The sequence below is a fragment of the Capricornis sumatraensis genome, chromosome 8 (genome assembly GCF_032405125.1).
Source record: "Capricornis sumatraensis isolate serow.1 chromosome 8, serow.2, whole genome shotgun sequence".
NCBI classification, from domain to species: domain Eukaryota; kingdom Metazoa; phylum Chordata; class Mammalia; order Artiodactyla; family Bovidae; genus Capricornis; species Capricornis sumatraensis.
Genome location: NC_091076.1, coordinates 98,802,525 through 98,822,041, shown reverse-complemented (window position 1 = coordinate 98,822,041; position 19,517 = coordinate 98,802,525). Strand labels below are relative to the sequence as shown.

The 19,517-nt window shown below is 39.6% G+C and overlaps 1 protein-coding gene across 1 annotated transcript in view; it reads left to right on the top strand.

Moving 5' to 3' along the window:
* Positions 1-798: 798 nt before the first annotated feature.
* The window catches only part of SMURF2 (SMAD specific E3 ubiquitin protein ligase 2), a 114,053-nt gene continuing 95,334 nt past the window's right edge, over positions 799-19,517 (top strand). The window contains exon 1 of the mRNA XM_068977497.1: positions 799-850. Coding sequence (XP_068833598.1) covers positions 799-850 — 52 coding nt within the window. The remainder of the gene's footprint in view (positions 851-19,517) is intronic.

The window sequence follows — 19,517 nt, the reverse complement described above, 5'->3', positions numbered from 1 at the left end:
GCCTGTATTGCGCGGACAAAAGCTCTCCCTTAAGCGGGTTGAACTCCAGGCCCTCCTGGCACCACAGAGGTCGGCGCCGCCACCCAGATCCTTTGCCCGCTCCTTCCTCAAGTTCTGCGTGGGACACCAGGGCTCACCAGCCCGCACCGCCGCGCCCAGGCCGAAGCCAGGCCTGACGCCTCCGCCCCCCCCCGCCCCCCGGTGCTCCGCGCGCGGCCGCCCAGGCCCCGCCCCCGGCCCCTCCCCGCCTCGTCGGCCCCGCCCCCGTCTCCACCCCGCCCCCCGGAGCCGCTGAGTGGCGGCGGCGGCCCCAGGACCGGGTTTCCTCAGACAAGAGGGCGGGTGGAGGAGGAAGCGGCCGAGCCCAGAATCCTGCTCCGGCGCCGCCGAGCACCGCCCGCCGCAACCGCCCGGCCCCGTCGGCTCCTGGGCCTCACCGAGCCGAGAAGAGGGAACGGCAGAGGAGGCTGCGTGGAGGCGGCGGGGGCGCGGGCGGAGGCGGCGCGGCCGGCCGCGGCTGCCGCTTTGTTGTGCGGCCCGGGCCAAGGAAAGAGAAGTGGGAGGAGGGGGGAGCTCGGCGTCCCGCTCCCTCCGCGGCTCATGGCGACGACGCTCGGCACATCCGGGACCCTCCGGCCGTGGCGGCCGCGGCGCCGGCTGCTCGGGCCCCAGCCCCGGCCGCTGTGGTGACTGCGCCGCGCCTCACCGTCGCCCCCGCCCCGCCCGCCGCCCGCCGGCCCCGGGCCCCGCGCCCCGCGCCGCGGCCGCAGCCCCGCCGCCGCCCCCGCCGCCGGGGACATGTCTAACCCCGGGGGCCGGAGGAACGGGCCCGTCAAGCTGCGCCTGACAGGTGAGGGGGTTGGGCGGGCGGCGGGAGCCAGGCGGGGGCGGCGGCGGGGTGGGCGAGCCGGCGGGGGGTGCCTGTGGCCTTGAGAAGGGCCAGGGTCGCGATCAATGGTGAGTGGGAAGTCGGGGACGTGGGAAGGCCTAGTTCAGGGAGAGTAACTGCAAAACCAGTCTCCCTCGTTGGGAGATTCTTGGAAAAGCCAAGGGTGACTCGGGGGTCTTTTGTTGTTGTGGGGGGGGGGTCCCCCCGTTGGAATTCCAGGCGGATTTGAGGTCGAAAAGCCTTGGCCGAGAAGCACGACTCTCTCCCGGGGCGTCGGGGAGCAGCCCTTGGGCTGCTGCCCAGGTGGGGTCGTTGAGGGGATGAGGAGCTCCTGTGGCGGGGATTATTGAATCCGGCTGCTGACTGCGCGCAGTAAACACTCCTTAAAGATGGAGCGCTTAACGGGAGGGTGTGTGTGTGTGTTCCCCGGTTGTTAACTTGTTCGCCCACTTATGCCCGCGTGCAAAACCTTCCCTCTCGGCTGCCAGGCGCAGCCGCCGGTTCCACACACCTGAAACGCACGACTTTAGAGGGAAGGAGACCGAGATTGACTTTTCCGGTGTGTCTGCCTGATCCGACGACTCGGGCTCATTGTACCCTCTGTGTTTTGGAAGTGTTTGATTGTAGGGTAGTATGTTTGGGGTTGTTCCTTGTAGGCCGCAGAACTTGTGTCTCACTTCTAACTCTAGACCTGCTTTAAAAACACACTTTTTTTGAGTCCCTTTCTAAGTTTGTGCTCAGACGGACTTTGAAGCAGAGTTTTTCTCTCTCTCCCCACTCTCCTCCCCTTCCTTTTTCTAAATGGAAAAGAATGTCTGGAGGGGTTGCTGGATAGCAGGCTTTTCTTACGAAGTGTTTATGATCCCAAGTGTGTTAGATCTTTAATGTTACAAGTACATTTTTGATCTTACATGGTCGTTTTACCCCATTTTAGGGACAAATTATTTGGAGTTTGAAACGTGTAAATGAAACCATTGTAATTCTGGCTTCATTATTCGCTATTAATAAATTATGCAGGTTGATATTCGGATATGTGGTGAGAAAGATGACTTTCCTTAGAGAATCTGTGTGTGTGTGGGTGCGTGTGTAAGAATAAACTGTAATTATGTTTGTCTCCACTAGACTTTGAGATTTATATGGACTAATTTTGTAATTGAATGCTTGTCTGTTACATCCCAGTCCACTGGCTGAACTTTCGAGATAAAAACTTGCAGTGAATTAGGTATTCGAGAATTTAGCCTGACTGTATGTTGGCAGCAATTTTTAAAATATATTACTTTCATGACAGTTTTACTTTCTCTAGAGAATATTGCAAAGAATCATTAACTGAGTGGTTCTTAATGGAAAACCTGGATTGGGGGATGCCTGTCTCCCCTACTTCCCCCCATTCAGTTTCCTTATTTTCTTAATCAATGGAAACCTTTGTAAGGGATCTTTGTTGTAGAGTTTATCTACTGCTGTTCCTCTGTGGAGTCAGTCTTGTGTCAGTGATCATGGAAAGAACCTGTGATTCCAGGTGTGCAAAAGGCATCAGAAATAGCCTGGTGGCCACTTAATTCCTTCTAGGTTATATACACGATGAGAACATGAGGGAGAAAACAGGGCTCTTGACTTTTTGCAGATAAAATGAGTTTGAGGTTTTTAATGTGATTCAGAAGATCTTAAAGTGTTTATCTGTGGTTTTCTTCCTACATATGATACATTATAAAAATTCATGAGTTAAGTTAGGAGAAAAGATTACACTTATTTTTGAAGGGATAGGGAATACTGGGCTAAATCTATAGAGTAATTTTGTATTTTTAGATTTTTCTGAGGAATTTTAAATACACTTTGTCCCCTTAATTGTAAAAACAGTTTTAGATACTCTCAGTTTCTTAAAACCATTGGGAATTTGTCTCTGTCATATTTTAAGAGAAAACTATTTAAATATTAAAAACTTCGCCTTCTTCCTTTTGGTTACGAATGGTAGAGTCCCTTCTGTTTTGCCAGGAAGGTTAATATGTATTTTTTCATTTTTGTCCACTTACAAATTAGATGGTATAGATTTTAACAAATAGATTTTAAGAGCTGGATTCAATTAGCAGCTTTTTAGGACATAAACATTAAAGAGTTAGATGGAAAAGATTGTTTTGACTGACTGGATAAATGACAGGGCTGTGTTTGATGTGCGTCCAGGAATTGGTCTGGAGCTGGTGCCCAACTTTTCAGTCCATCTTGAGAAGCCAAATAAAATATTTAACCTAGGCCTCATTTTGTTTAAAAAAAAAAAAAAAAAGGTTGATTCTTTGTTAAGACCTTAAGAAATGTTTGGCATACCTTTAGACTAAGTGTTTAACAGTTCATTTAGATCTGGGTTCCATAATAGAGGAAAATTACTTTAAAAAAATGGGAGGAGCAAATCCCATAGTGAATTTTTATTTGGATTACAGTATACTTGAACTGTAAGATGATGTACAATAATTGTTCTTTGCTTTAAGTTAATACCATATTAGTATTTTACATTTATAGACTGTCTTTGATTTCAAGGTGCTTCATGAATTGTAGTTACTCAGTTTATGTCCTTCACATAGAGCTGCCCCTTTACTGAAAGATGTAAACAGCTTTTGCATGGTGTTTGTCACAGATATACACACACACCCCTCCCCCCACATATACATTCACACATGTACACGCAAACTGAAGGAAAAATATTTGAACCATGAGATCTCTGCACACAACAGATATTATACTTTTCCATGTTATTCCTAAGACTACAGTCAACTGGCGAACTGTTTGATATTTCTTGATGCGAAGAAGGCAGTGCTAATTTAATATGAAATTTGAAACTCCTCAGGTCATTGGTGGTTAAGATCTGATTTGGTCCATCAAACTACTTCTTTTTTTTGTGACACATTAACACTTGATCATTAAAATGGGCTATATGGTAAAGCTATCAATTTCAACTAGTATTTGTACAGAAAATTAATTATAAAATGTAAATTCTTATACATTAGACTTATGCATAGGCTTTTCTCATGACGGTTTGGATAGAAGATATTCTTTGAGGTAAAAAATTGAGGGTAATTTTTTATATTATTACGTTTTTGAAAACCAAAGGCTGGAAAAGCAGTTTACTATAATTTCTAATATTTAAAATTCTTAGATATGAAGAAATATCAGATTACTTCTCCAAAACATTTATTGTAGACTTGTTTGTAATTTAAATGTTTTTGTACACTGTTCCTTGTTATTAATTTATAAAATCCTAAGCAGTAATGTGGTTAACCTTGGCTATAGCTAAAGCAAAATTAACTTTTAAAAAGTCTCATTTCACATATGCTGGTATCTTAGTATTGTTTTATTACATATTTTGTTGATTCAAAAATTTTAAAAGTTACAACTTGGTTCTCATAGTTTTCTAAGTGGGAATGTGCCTGTACACCATAATGATTTGTTCTATGGGTGTTAATAATTTGAATGTCCCCAGTTCATATTTTTTTCCCCTGGTGTCTGAGGATGAAGCCTGACTTAGCTCCTTCCTTTTCTCTTAAGTTTATCTCTTCTAGTCTGACCTTCAGGCAGGGACTGAAGCTGCCTAGGTGCTTAATGTAGTTTGGTTTTTATTGGTGACTAAAGTGTGGATGTGTGTGTGTGTTTAAACATGGATTCTGCTTTTTTCCTGTTGGTTGAACTATAACTATCACAGCATACTGACATTTATTTAGCATATTTATTATATAACTCCATTTTCAAGGTAAATGAAGGTCCATGCTTTAGCCCTGCGAGGTCTTTATTTTAGCCATTTTTGGTATCTTCCAACAATTTTGAAGGCTTTCAAAGATGTACTATGCCTTACTCTTCGAGTAGTCCGTCCTTAACAGAACTTAATGTTTTATTTATGATTCAGTGCCATGTGGCTCAGTGGTAAAGAATCCACCTGCCATGCAGGAGTTGTGGGTTCAATCCCTGGGTCAGGACAATCCCCTGGAGAAGGAAATGGCTACCCACTCCTGTACTCTTGCCTGGGAAATCCCATCTACAGAGGAGCCTGGCGGGCTACAGTCCATGGAGTTGCAAAAGAGTCGGACATGACTTGGCGATGGAGCAGTAACAGCGATCCTTATGAATGTGTTATTGTGCTGGTGTGGTGTGTAGTACGAGGATGTCATCATGGTGTGTAGGGAGGACTGTTTGATTCTGGCTGTACGTTGCCCTGTTCTTACAGCTTTTTCTCTTTGCTCTCAGTTTTGTTTATTGGCACTTTGTTCTAAGAATGCTAAACCTTGGAAATATATTGTTGTAATCAGCATTGTTACGTGTTTCTGTTGAAGGGACATGTATTGAATGCTTATTAAGTGCCACATACCATATTAAGTTTACATCCATTATTACTTGTAATTCTCATACTCCAAGAGGTAGGAGAAACTCGGAGAGGTTAAGTACATGTCAGAGCCCAAGTTGTCTGTTTAGAGTGCCTGTTACAAACTTTTAAGATCTTGTGTAGAAAATAAAACAGTTTCATTTATTTTGACTTACCCTTGTCCCTCGAAATCTTTGCTCATCTTTTAAGGCTCAACTCAAGGAACCCTTATCCATAAATTTCTCCTTGACCGATGTTAACCTTTCCTCTGTGACTAAGAGGCTCTACTTCTAGCATCAGACCTAACTCACAGAAGGCAGTGAGTTGTCTCGAGTTAGCTATGCTTAGTGAGTGTTGTCAATGCTGTAAACTCATATGAAGGCAGAATCCTGTTTCAGCATGGATTAAGAGCTTTCTGGCATTTTATTTTGAATGAATGCTGGAGACATAGAAGTAATTCTGTATATTTTTACATGTGTTCCTTATGACCAGTACTCTGGGTGTGAGTGGCAAGAGATGAGGCTGTAGACAGGACCAACCCATTTTAGGACCTTGTTATATAGAAATTTTGCCCAGAAGTTTGATTTTTAAAATTTTTTACAGTGGTGGGAACCATTGAAGGATTTTAAGCTTCGATATATTCAATGTTTAGAAGCTTCAATCTTCAGGCAATAAGGATGGACTGGAATGGAAACTCTGAAGACTGATTTTAGGATAACCAGTTAAGAGAATGCTATACAATCACCGGTGTTCATGTTTTTTTCTTGTTTTAACTTTTATTTCTAAATTTTGTTTCTATAGATAATTGCTGTAAACATCTTGGTGCAGATTAATTTTTTTTAAGGATTGTTTTCTTAGGATATTTCCATAGAGTGCTATTGCATTAAAGGGTGTGGATCTTTTTAGGTGGTTGATGAATTTTTTTTCCTAAGGCTATTTCCTAAAAGAATTGTGCCTGTTTAGAGCGGTTGAATAAATGTATCCCTCTTAATAAAGAATTGGCTCTTGTTCTTTTTTAAATGTTTGCTAACTTCATGACAAAGAGTATTTAGCAGTTTTTTGTATTTTGTTTGTAAGTTGAGTATTTTCCTGTTAACTAATTATTTCTCTTTGTTGACTTGTTTGGTCTTGTCCTAGATATCGGTTAGGCTCTGTGTGTTTTTCTTGGGTGATCTGCTTGAGAATTGAAAAAGATATTAATCTGTTGTCATACTTGTTACAGACATTTTCCCTATTTTGTTATTTGACTTTTAATTTTGATCATTTTTGGAAGAAAAGTGATTTTGAATAAATTTGTTACTTAAGGAGTCAACTTTGTCCAACTTTCCCTTTGTTTTTTTCTGTCTTTTATACTTAGGGAAGCCCTTTTCTTCAAGAGGCTTAGTAAATATTTAATTTTGTTTTATTTTAGTGTTTTTTAAAAATGCTTTAGGAAGATATTGCCCCCCAAATTGCTATTCAGTCATCTCATCATTATTTGTTAACCAGTTCTTCCTTTTCATAGTGCTGTGATACCTTTTTGTTATGTTACAATCGATGAGCTCTTGTTCAGTGCCATACTCTTTTCAATATTATAGCTTATAATTTAGTTTAATCTTCTCATTGTACCAGAAAAATATTTTTGCTCTTTTTATTTGCTCTTCCAAGTTAACTCCAATTAAATGGTTAAATTTAAAAACAAATTCATTGTGATTAGAATCCATTAATCTGGGAAAAGGAGGCATTTAAGTGTATTTCATTTTTCCACCTAGAAACATGCAGTGTTTTTATGTTTATTTGAACTTTTGTTTATATTGCTTCAGTTCAGTTCAGTCGCTCAGTTGTGTCCAACTCTTTGCGACCCCATGAATCACAGCACGCCAGGCCTCCCTGTCCATCACCAACTCCTGGAGTTCACTCAGACTCACGTCCATCGAGTCAGGGATGCCATCCAGCCATCTCATCCTCTGTCATCCCCTTCTCCTCCTGCCCCCAATCCCTCCCAGCATCAGAGTCTTTTCCAATGAGTCAACTCTTTGCATGAGGTGGCCAAAGTACTGGAGTTTCAGCTTTAGCATCATTCCTTCCAAAGAAATCCCAGGGCTGATCTCCTTCAGAATGGACTGGTTGGATCTCCTTGCAGTCCAAGGGACTCTCAAGAGTCTTCTCCAACACCACAGTTCAAAAGCATCAATTCTTCGGCGCTCAGCCTTCTTCACAGTCCAACTCTCACATCCATACATGACCACAGGAAAAACCATAGCCTTGACTAGACGGACTTTAGTCGGCAAAGTAATGTCTCTGCTTTTGAATATGCTATCTAGGTAGGTCATAACTTTTCTTCCAAGGAGTAAGCGTCTTTTAATTTCTTGGCTGCAGTCACCATCTGCAGTGATTTTGGAGTCCCAAAAAATAAAGTCTGACACTGTTTCCCCATCTATTTCACATGAAGTGATGGGACCGGATGCCATGATCTTCGTTTAGACTAGCTTAATAGTTTTCTTTCTATGTTTTAGTGTAATTCCAGCTAATTTATATTTGTAGCATATTCATTGTATTTTCTAACCTTAGTTATTGGTTTGCATTTAGGATTGCAGTCATATCTATTTTTGTTTGATTAGAGCGACTTTGCTGAACACTGAGCCTACTAATATTTCACTAGTGGTAATTTTCCAGATATCAGTGTTTGGCATGTAAAAAAAAAATTATTTGGTTGCACCAGGTCTTGGTTGTAACATATGGTATCTAGTTCCCTGACCAAGAATCAAACGCTGGCCCCCTGCATTGGGAGCGTGGAATCTTAGCCCCTGGACCACTAGGGAAGTCCCGAGTATTTGGCATTTTTTACAGTTGAGTGTTAACACTAATTTTTTTTTTCTTTTTGTTTGGATTTTTGCACTAATATGTGATTAATTGAACAAAGTGAAGAATTTTATATTAGTTTATTTTAGAATCACTTCTAAAGGCATTGACTTTAAAAACTGCTTTTGATATGAATTTAGAAATTTCAACATGTGTCTTAAGTTTGGCAGTTTGGTCTGGTTTCTTATTAAAAATCCACAGCAGACATAAAACTTAGTTTTAAAATAAATGCTGATTTTTAGGTAGGAATTCCTACATAGATAGATGATCGCACAAATCGCATTTCTTTCTTCCCCAAAAGTTTCCTCCTGCCTCTTCACAGTCAGTCTTCTGCCACCCCCAGTCCTTGGCAACCACTGATTCCCTTTCTGTTGCTGTAGTTTTGCCTTTCCTAGAATTTTATATAAATGGGACCCTACAGTATGTAGTATTCTGAGTCAGGCTTCTTTCCTTAGTGTGGTGCTTTTGAGGTCCATCCAAGTTGTGTATCAGTTGTTTGTTCCTTTTATTGCAGAAGAATATTGCATCATACTTCATTTTATTTACGTGTTCACAAATATCCAGACATTGGTTTCCAGTTTTTTGCCATATGTAAAGCCATCATAAAGGAAATTTGGGTATACCTCTCTTTGTGAACATGTTTTTATTTCTCTTGGGTAAATATTTAGGATTGTTGGATCATATGGTAAGTATGTGTTTAACTTAAACACCAAACTGCTAAACTGTTTTTCAAAGTTGTACCATTTTTGTTTTTCTGTCGGAAGCTTCTGAGAGTTCCAGTTGCTCCCAATCCTAGCCAGAGCTTTAGCACTTGCTGTTGTCAGTCTTTGATTTTAACCATTCTAATTGGTGTGTGAAAGTGAAGTCGCTTAGTCGTGTCTGACTTTTTGCGACCCCATGGACTGTAGCCTGCTAGGCTTCTCCCTCCATGGGATTCTCCATGGAAGAGTACTGGAGTGGAATTGATGTGTAGAGATAACTTAAGTGTAGTTTTAGTTTTAATTCCTTTACTGACCTACAGTGTTAGGCATCTTTTAATAGACTTATTTGTCATCTGTGTATCTTTGGTGAATATATTTTCAAATCTTTTGCTCATAGTTTTAAAATTGGATTGTTTTCTTACTGAGTTTTGAGAATTCTTTTTGTATTCTGGATACAGGTTCTTTATCAGATAAGTGTTTTGCAGATATTTTCTCCTAATATGCATGTGGCTTTTTCCTCCCCTTAATAGTGTCTCAAAGAGCAGAAGTTTTGAATTTTGAATAAGCCCTGTTCATCAGTTTTTTTCTTTATGGTTCATGCTTTTTATGTCAAATATAAGAAATCTTTTCCTAATCCACAGTTCTAAAGATTTTCTATGTTTTCTTCTGCAATATTTATATTAGCTCTTACATTTCGGTCTAGAACTCTCCTGCTGCTGCTGCTGTTTCTAAGTCGCTTCAGTTGTGTCCGACTCTGTGCGACCCCATAGATGGCAGCCCACCAGACTCCCCCGTCCCTGGGATTCTCCAGGCAAGAACACTGGAGTGGGTTGCCATTTCCTTCTCCAATGCATGAAAGTGAAAATTGAAGTCGCTCAGTCATGTCCGACTCTTAGCGACCCCATGGACTGCAGCCTACTAGGCTCCTCTGTCCGTGGGATTTCCCAGGCAAGACTACTGGAGTGAGGTGCCATTGCCTTCTCGCAAAGTTAATTTTTTAATTTGCTGTGATTAAGTAAGGGTCAAGTTCTTTTTCTTTTTTCTCACAGATAGCCGATTTTCCTCCCACCACTTGTTAAAATGCTTTTGTTTCCTCCATTGAATTGTCTTGGCACCTTGGCTAAAAATCAGTTGACAACATACATGTTCTCTTTCTGGACTCTATTCTGTTCCTTTTATCCAGCCTTCTTTTCTTTGTAAACACTTTCTTATTACTGTAGCTTTAATATAAGTCTTCTGATTTCACTCATTGATTAAACTTTTTGGAAACATCTTGAAAACAGTTTAATAAGCATTGGGACCCCATAATGATTTAGAATCTTGTAATGGTCTGGAGCCGTTATTTCATTTATTTAGTCAACAAATACGTATCAGTTTCTTGACATGTGTCAGACAGTAATTTTTTAAATTCTATAATACCATGAATGGAAGTATAAGAAATCAGAATAAACCTAGGTTGGACTCACTTGTTTTTCTTTTTAAAATTCGATTACAAATCTTTAAGAAGTTTTTTATTATTTTTGTCTCTTACTGATGAAAGTGGATAACAATAAGCATAACATAATAAAGTTTGCTGTTTCCAGCTACCAGCCCCTTCAAATAATTTTTGGAAAAAGGTGGGATAAAAAATTAACATATCTAAAATGTGGCAATAGAAAAGGATATAATTATAATTGTTTTGTTAAATGTGGGTTGAATTACATTTTAAAAAATTTTTATTCTATGAGCATTTTTCTATAAGACAAAGGAAAAACAATTTTTTATTGAAGTATAGTTGATTTATCATGTTAATTTTTGCTGTACAGCAAAGTGATTCAGTTATATATAAATATTTGTGTGTGTGTGTATATATATATATTCTTTTTTTCCCCTGTTCTTTTCCATTATGGCTTGTCATATACAGAGTATAGTTCTCTGTGTTATACAGTTGGACCTTGTTAATTCATTCCATACATCTGCTAACTCCAGCTTCCCACTCCTTCCCTCCCGCCCCTGGCAGCTGTGCGCCTGTCTCTGTTTGGTGGATTAGGTTCATTTGTGTCATATTTTAGATTCCACAAGTGAGTGGTATGGTATTTGTCTTTCTGATTTACTGATAATCTCTAGTCCATCCATGTGGCTGCAGATGGCATTATTTCATTCTATTTTAATGGCTGAGTTGTATTCCACTGTATATATGTACCACATCGTCTTTATCCATTCATCTGTTGATAGACTTTTAGATTCTTTCTGTGTATTGACTACTGTGAAGAGCACTGCTATGAACATTGGAGTGAGTGTGTATATCTTTTCGGATTAGGGTTGTAACTGGCTATATGTCCAAGAATGGGATTGCTGGATCATATGGTAATTCTGTAATTTTATTTATTTATTGGCTGTGCTGAGTTTTTAAAAGCCTCAATAGTTGTGGCACATGGGCTTAGTTGCTCTGTGGCCTGTGGGATCTTCCTGGATTAGGGATCGAACCTGTGTCTCCTGCACTGGCAGGCGGATTCTTTAGTGCTGAGGTACCAGCACTAAATTACCTCATATGGTAATTTTATTTTTAGCTTTCTGAGGAAGCTTTATACTGTTTTCCATAGTGACTGTACCAATTCACATTCCTACCAATGGCGTAGGAGGATTCTCTCTTTCCCACATCCTCTCCAGCATTTGTTATTTGTAGAGTTTTTAATGATGACCATTCTGACTGGTATGAGGTGGTATCTCACTGTAGTTTTGATCTGTAATAATTAGCGATGTTGAGCATCTTTTCATGTGCCTCTTGGCCATCTGAATATGGAAGAAAATTTTGTTAAAATCTGAGCAGACTTTTTAATTTGACCACAGTGTATTCCTGGAAACTGTCATAAAGCAGACATCTACAGCGTAGACCTATTTACTGTTAAGGTTGGAGGTAGTTGGGATGTTGTGGAAAGTACAGAACTTGGAGCTAGGAAATGTGGGTTCGGATCTTAGCTATGCCACTGATAAACGTTGTATCTTTAACCAAATCACTTATTCTCTTGGTGCCTATGCTTTTTAGTTATAAATACATGTTTAAAATGACAGTGTTATTTATTTTAGGATCCTGCTAGATAAGAAATAATGTATGTGGAAAATACTATTCAAGCTGTATTCAAGTATTATGTTAATATATTTTGATATTTTTATCCAAAGATTGTGTTTTATTTTGTTTCTAATTTTTTGTTGGAGTATAGTTGATTTACAATGTTGTGTTTCTGCAGTACAGCAAAGTGAATCATTTATGTATGTACACATATCCACTCTTTCTAAGATTCTTTTCCCATTTAGGTAATTACAGAGTATTGAGTAGAGTTCCCTGTGCTATACTGTAGGTTCTTACTGTTTATTTTTTATATATAGACTGTGTGCAAAGATAGTGTTTTAAATAGTCATAACCAATTATATGTTGTTTTATAGGAGCAAGTACAACATTAAAGAAGTAAAGGAGCTTGGGAGAATAATTTGAATGGCTTAGGGTTTTGGAGATGGGAGAACTGGTTCCATCCACATCGTCAGTAACTTTTTGCTGGTACTTTCAAAAGTTGCCTGTAGTTTTATCTCTTGCCAGTAGGTGGAGATATTTCTGCATAGGTAGATATCAACAGTGTGTAAAAGAAACTTGTAAAACTGAAACTCAGAGTTGTAAAAAAGAGTTCTTAAAGAGAGTTGGAGTATTAGAAACTATCAGAGGTGATGCTGGCTTCTAGTGAAAATCCATGCTTTAGGATAAACTTCCTTATATAGACTGTATGTTATTAATGTATGTATAGGAAGAATGCGTGCACATGTGTGAAGTCGCTTCCGCCGTATTCCACTCTTTGCGACCCCGTGGACTATAGCTCTCCAGGCTCGTCCGGCCTGGATTCTCCAGGCAAGAATACTGGAGTGGGTTGCCATGCCCTCCTCCAGGGGATCTTCCGGACCCAGGGATCGAAGCTGCTTCTCTTACGCCTCTTTGACTGGCAGGTGGGTTCTTTTCCACTGGCATCACCTGGGAAGCCCCCCAAATTATTTTTGTTATATTAGAATTGCAAACATTGGTAGTTAATTCATTTTTAATTTTTGTATGATCTTATGTCATCAGCCTTTAACTTTCTCTTGCGAAGTAGAAAATTTATTATTGGTTATTCAGAATCATATGAAGTTAATTCTAAATAAGGTTGAAAGAACTTTATTAAAAATTGAGTTTTGTAAAGGAAGAAGAATGAAAAAGAGTTTTAAAAGTAAAATGGTATTTGATATATTCAAAATACCATGTCTGACACAGTACTTGATACATAGTGTATCTTCGGTAACTATTTGTGAATTCAAGAATGATGACATTGAAAAAAATGCTTACATGGTTTGAGGACTTCATTTGAAACATATAATAGTCTCTCTCTATGATGTTATTACTGAATTAACTGATATTTGTGCCTTAGTAAATTTTGACAGTGTCAAGTTATAAAGATAGAGGACTGAAGTACTCATTTAGGTTAGTATTTGACTTAAAGAATAGTAATCTTTTACCATCTGCAAAATTTACTTCTCTACAAAGTGAAGATCAGTCTGATATTCAGTGCAAGAGATTTGTTTTTGCAGTGTCACCTAAGAAATTCACATGTATAACAAGTCTGTCAGTGTTAGGAAGATAATATTTTTCCAGAACTTTATAGTTTTAACTTGTTCTCATTTGTTATCTAATTTAATTGCTATTCAGATACTGACTTAGGTATTCTAAATCAGTGAAAGTGAAATATAATCTTTTATCTGATGAAATTTTTTTTCTTGAATCTTACAAAGAGAATAGTATTAGTTTTTTTTGAGGGAACAATTGGTACAACTTTTTAAGTTCCATAGAGAGAAGGTTGGTTGTACCAAAAGTCTTTAATAATGAAATATGAATCCTTATACATTTTAGTTTTTTATTTACTGTATATGTGTATGTGTGTGTCAGTTGCTTAGTTGTGTCCAACTCTCTGCAACCCCATGGACTACATGTAGCCCGCCAGGCTCCTCTGTCCATGGGACTCTCCAGGCAAGAATACTGGAGTGGGTTGCCTTTCCTTCTCCAGGGGATCTTCCTGACCCAGGAATTGAACCTGAGTCTCCTGCATTGCAGGCAGATTCTTTACTATCTGAGCTATAGGGCAGTCCCTTCTATTTCTTAGTTGTTTTGAAATTTTAAAAATTTAAGTAGATAGGAAAGCTTAGGTAGTGAACTGCTCTTTTTATTATTTTTAAAATATGTTGGTGATGTTATTTCAAGTTTTTCTGATTTCCAGTTTAGTTGTCAAATCTTTTTTTCTCTAACTAGAGAAAGGACTTGGAATGGTGATGAAATGCTTATGTTATCCGTTCCGTGATCATTTTTGAGAGTCTTACATGCACCTTACTTACCCTTAGGGGTAGGTTTTGGGATTTCAGGAAGAGCTTGGATCCTCATCTTGCTTTCAGGGAACCTGCAGTGTAAACAAGCAGAGACAAGACTTGATGGATGAAGTAACTGAACAGTTAATGCTAGAGTACATGCAATGAGGGTAAAATAAAAGAATGAAAACCTGTGGATATTTTGGAGGGAGTTCAAGGGAGCTCAATTTTTAGAGTCTAAAGTTAATTAGTTTTTTATATTTTCTTCCTTTCTCTTTACAAAAGAAAGGCATATCTCTTGACCATCCCACATAATATCGTCCTGGGTTAAGAGGTTTTCCAGGCCACCTAAGAGACAAGTCGATATATTGATGAGGTTGTTGAGAAGTCAGTGACTCCAATGAGTGACACCTTTTCACAAGTCATATAGTTTCAACCCTTTAATTTAATTTAGGGACTCAATCAAGTTGCTAGTTGATCATTAAAAATTTTTTTCATAAAAATAAGCTTTCTTAGCGCTTGAATTTATAAAAATGAAAAATTGAAATAAAATATTTTCAATAAGCATTCATTGATAGACACATGAATGAATTAAAAATAAAACCTCATCCCTCTTATGAAATGATGCATTTCTGATTCTCCTTTTCCTCATCTCCTCTCCCCCCTTTTGAATAAGTGTGTGTGTGTGTGTTAGTCTCTCAGTTGTGTCCAACGCTTGGCGACTCCATGGATGTAGCCCACCAGGCTCCTCTGTCCAAGGAATTCTCTAGGCAGGAATACTGGAGTGGGTTGCCTTTTCTTCTCCAGGCGAACTTCCTGACCCAGGGGTCAAACCCGGGTCTTCTGTATTGCAGACAGATTGTTGACCATCTGCGCCGCCAGAAATGACTGGTTTGTTCTGATTAGGAGGCAGGGAAGGCTATACATTCATTGTATTTGGTTGTATGTCTAAAGTCACTTTTAAAGTATAGGCCCCTTGCCCCTTGCTTACCTTTCTTTTTTGAATTTACTTATTATAGAAACCAGATCTATTAAATACCTCCATCTAAGAACTCTGTATGATTTGCTTCTAGCCTTGTTTCCCATCATGCCTGTGTTCCATCATATGCCTATATTCCACGTTCTGAATTCCTCTTCTTTTCCTGTTCTTCACATTTCTCATATCTCCCAAATTTTGATGGTACTGTTTCCTGAGACACTATTACAATATTTTCTTTCTAACCTAGTTGCTCTGCCCAGTCACTAGCTTCAGACAGCTGAAGCATTATTTCCTCTGAGAAGTCATCCCAGACTTTCCCAGTTTGAGTTAGGTGCCCCTCTCTAATAGTTAGGGTCCTGATAGAGACAGATAACATTCTCACAAAAGATGAAGGAGAATGTCTTTCAGAGATTACTTAGAATGAATGGGCAGGATTAAGGGAATCCAACTAGGAATGGTGCAGCACCTTGGGACTAGCAGTGATGGGAAGTTGCATCATCTTTGCGCAAGAAAGGGAAAGGGAGAGAGTCGCCATGGGAACCCAGAGAGACCCTTGCTGTTGCTTCTCATTTACTGAACCCACTTTGAAGGTGAAGGGTAAGCGAGGCCAGTTAATATAGTCCATAAATGTCAGCCTCCTAGGACACTGTGTGCTAATTAAAGGATGGAGAATGATCTGAAGGAGCAAATAGAAATATACAGAACACCCGTATTTATATTCCTATAATACGTTAGCATACGCCATTGCATCATTTATTATATTGACTTAAAATTCATTGTTCGTGGTGATGTTTTCCTCATAGCACTGTGAACTCCTCTCTGTAGCTATGAACTAGCTCTTACTCATATTTGTCTGCCCGTAGTGCTTATTAGATATTTGTGAAGTTTAAAGAAAGCAATGAATAAGATACACAATTTAAAAGATCTGTTCTACTTAGTGGTAATGTGTTGTTGAGTCTTAGTTCAGAAGAGTAAGTCTATAATTTTTGCTTTGTTTGGCAGTTTTGATGCTTCTGCAGTAATTGACTTACTCATTTAGATTGAAGAAAGGCCAGGGATTAATTTAGGCCATAATAGATAACTTCTGTGTTTAGAAGGATTATAATAGAAGACTGATTTATCTGAGCTCAGTGGCATAATAAGTGTATTTATGTACCTTCTTTTGCTATAGGAGAATTATGATGCAGGGAAAGAATCTGTAGAGGCTGTAAGGCCATAAAATTATGTTGATTTCAGGTAGAAATCAATACGATCAAATATTATTAGATATCGGAGAAGGCAATGGCACCCCACTCCAGTACTCTTGCCTGGAAAATCCCATAAATGGAGGAGCCTGGTAGGCTGCAGTCCATGGGGTTGCTAAGAGCCAGACACGACTGAGCAACTTCACTTTCACTTTTCACTTTCATGCATTGGAGAAGGAAATGGCAACCCACTCCACTGTTCTCGCCGGGAGAATCCCAGGGATGGGGGCTATGGGGTGAGACAGAATCGGACATGACTGAAGCGACTTAGCAGCAGCAACATGCCTTATTAGACTTTCTCTGGGTTATTACATAGCTTTTTCAAGTCTCTTAAATGAAAGCTGGTCTCTATATAGAAAGTGCACCCTCGTTGCTAGCCAAATTCTTTCCCTCACCCCAGTTAAACTAATTATCAACTATTTGCTATAAAGGCTTGTTAGAATTGCTGCATGAAAAATTACTCCAAAACTTAAAGGCCTAAAACAAGCAGTAATTTTATTCTCTCTCATGATTTCTGTGGGTCACAAGTTTGGAAAGGGCTCTGTTGGGTGGTTTTGGTGCAGGATCTGTCATGTATTTTTATTCAAATGGTGACTGAAACTGAAATAACTGGTGACTGGCTGGGCATTTATATCTTTTCAGGTCATCTGTGAGCCTTTCCATGTGGTTTTCAGTGTAACTGCTAATATGACTGGCTCAGGGTACCAGAAGGAATTGTCAGGAACCAAGGTGGAAAGCTACATCTTCTTTTCTGACTCAGCCTTAGAAAGTCCTTGTTGCATTTTACTGGTTACAAGCAAGTTACTTACAAGTTCTTCTAGATTCAAGGGAAGAGAGTGTTGACTGTATTTCTTGATGAAAAAAGTAGAAGAAAAGAATTTACAGTCATTTAAAAAGTTGTTATAGGTGGCAGTGGTGGCAGGCTCTGCTGCTGCTACTTTTGGTTTTTGGATTGGACTCCATGCTCTTTGGGGTCCTAATCTGATACTGTTTTCCAGCATTTATAATTGAGTTATGTTCTGCCTTTGAAGTTTCCAGAAATTTTATTACAGAGAACTTAACAAAGGGCATAGAAATTTTCAACAATTTCTAAAAGAGTTAATGATAATTTGCTATGGTAATTTGTTATTAATATCCAAAAGTAAAATTTCTATAAAGGATAAAGATACTCAGTGGAAACAGAAGCAGACTGGTAAGATGAAAGAAGGCAGATACTGTTTGAATAAAATAATTTATAAAAATATGTGAATTAAATTATTTAATTCTCTGGAATGAGTTTTATATTGAAAAAATGTTGTAATTCAGGGCTAATAATCAAAGAGTTTTAGTGCTCCCTCATCAGGTCTGCATTGTTTTTCTTTGAACTTTTTGTAATCAATTCTCCATGGACAGTTTCATTTAAAAAATTTAAATTGGATTATTTTACTCTCCTGTTTAAACATTCCAGTGGTTTTTCATTATACATTGAATGAAATAGATGTTATTTTGCACAGTTCAGTTCAGTCGCTCAGTCATGTACTGGTTGGATCTCCTTGCAGTCCAAGGGACTCTCAAGAGTCTTCTCCAACACCGCAGTTCAAAAGCATCAATTCTTTGGCGCTCAGCCTTCTTCACAGTCCAACTCTCACATCCATACATGACCACTGGAAAAACCATAGCCTTGACTAGACGGACCTTAGTCGGCAAAGTAATGTCTCTGCTTTTGAATATGCTATCTAGGTTGGTCATAACTTTTTATTTTGCATAAGGTCCTGTATAATCTGGCCCTGTCTCTCCTTGGCTCACTATGCTTTAGTGACTTTAATTGTGTTTTGATTTCTTGAAAAGATCAATCTCTTTCCCACCTGAAGCAAACCCCCCCCCCCCTTTTTTTTTAGTAATCTTTCTCTGGTTACTTATAATTTTTTTCTGTGTCAGTTCATCATTTCAGTTCAGTTCAGTTGCTCAGTCGTGTCCAACTCTTTGCGACCCCATGAATCACAGCACTCCAGGCCTCCCTGTCCATCACCAACTCCCGGAATTCACCCAAACTCATGTCCATCAAGTCAGTGATGCCATCCAGCCATCTCATCCTCTGTCGTCCCCTTCTCCTCTTGCCCCCAATCCCTTCCAGCATCAGAGTCTTCTCCAATGAGTCAACTCTTCGTATGAGGTGGCCAAAGTACTGGAGTTTCAGCTTTAGCATCATTCCTTCCAAAGAAATCCCAGGGCTGATCTCCTTCAGAATGGACTGGTTGGATCTCCTTGCAGTCCAAGGGACTCTCAAGAGTCTTCTCCAACACCACAGTTCGAAAGCATCAATTCTTCGGTGCTCAGCTTTCTTCACAGTCCAACTCTCACAGCCATACATGACCACTGGAAAAACCATAGCCTTGACTAGACGGACCTTTGTCGGCAAAGTTAACGTCTCTGCTTTTGAATATGCTGTCTAGGTTGGTCATAACTTTTCTTCCAAGGAGTAAGTGTCTTTTAATTTCATGGCTGCAATCACCATCTGCAGTGATTTTGGAGCCCCCCAAAATAAAAGTCTGACACTGTTTCCACTGTTTCCCCATCTATTTCCCATGAAGTGATGGGACCAGATGCCATTATCTTCATTTTCTGAATGTTGAGCTTTAAGCCAACTTTTTCACTCTCCTCTTTCACTTTCATCAAGACGCTTTTTAGTTCCTCTTCACTTTCTGCCATAAGGGTGGTGTCATCGGCATATCTGAGGTTATTGCTGTTTCTCCCAGCAAACTTGATTCCAGCTTGTGCTTCTTCCAGCCCAGCGTTTCTCATGATGTACTCTGCATAGAAGTTAAATAAGCAGGGTGACAGTATACAGCCTTGACGTACTCCTTTTCCTATTTGGAACCAGTCTGTTGTTCCATGTCCAGTTCTAACCTTTGCTTCCTGACCTGCATATAGGTTTCTCAAGAGGCAGGTCAGGTGGTCTGGTATTCTCATCTCTTGAAGAATTTTCCAGAGTTTCTTGTGATCCACAAAGTGAAAGTCTTTGGCATAGTCAATAAAGCAGAAATAGATGTTTTTCTGGGACTCTCTTGCTTTTTCCATGAGCCAGAGGTTGTTGGATGTTGTCCTCTGCCTTTTCTAAAACCAGCTTGAACATCTGGAAGTTTGCGGTTCACGTATTGCTGAAGCCTGGCTTGGAGAATTTTGAGCATTA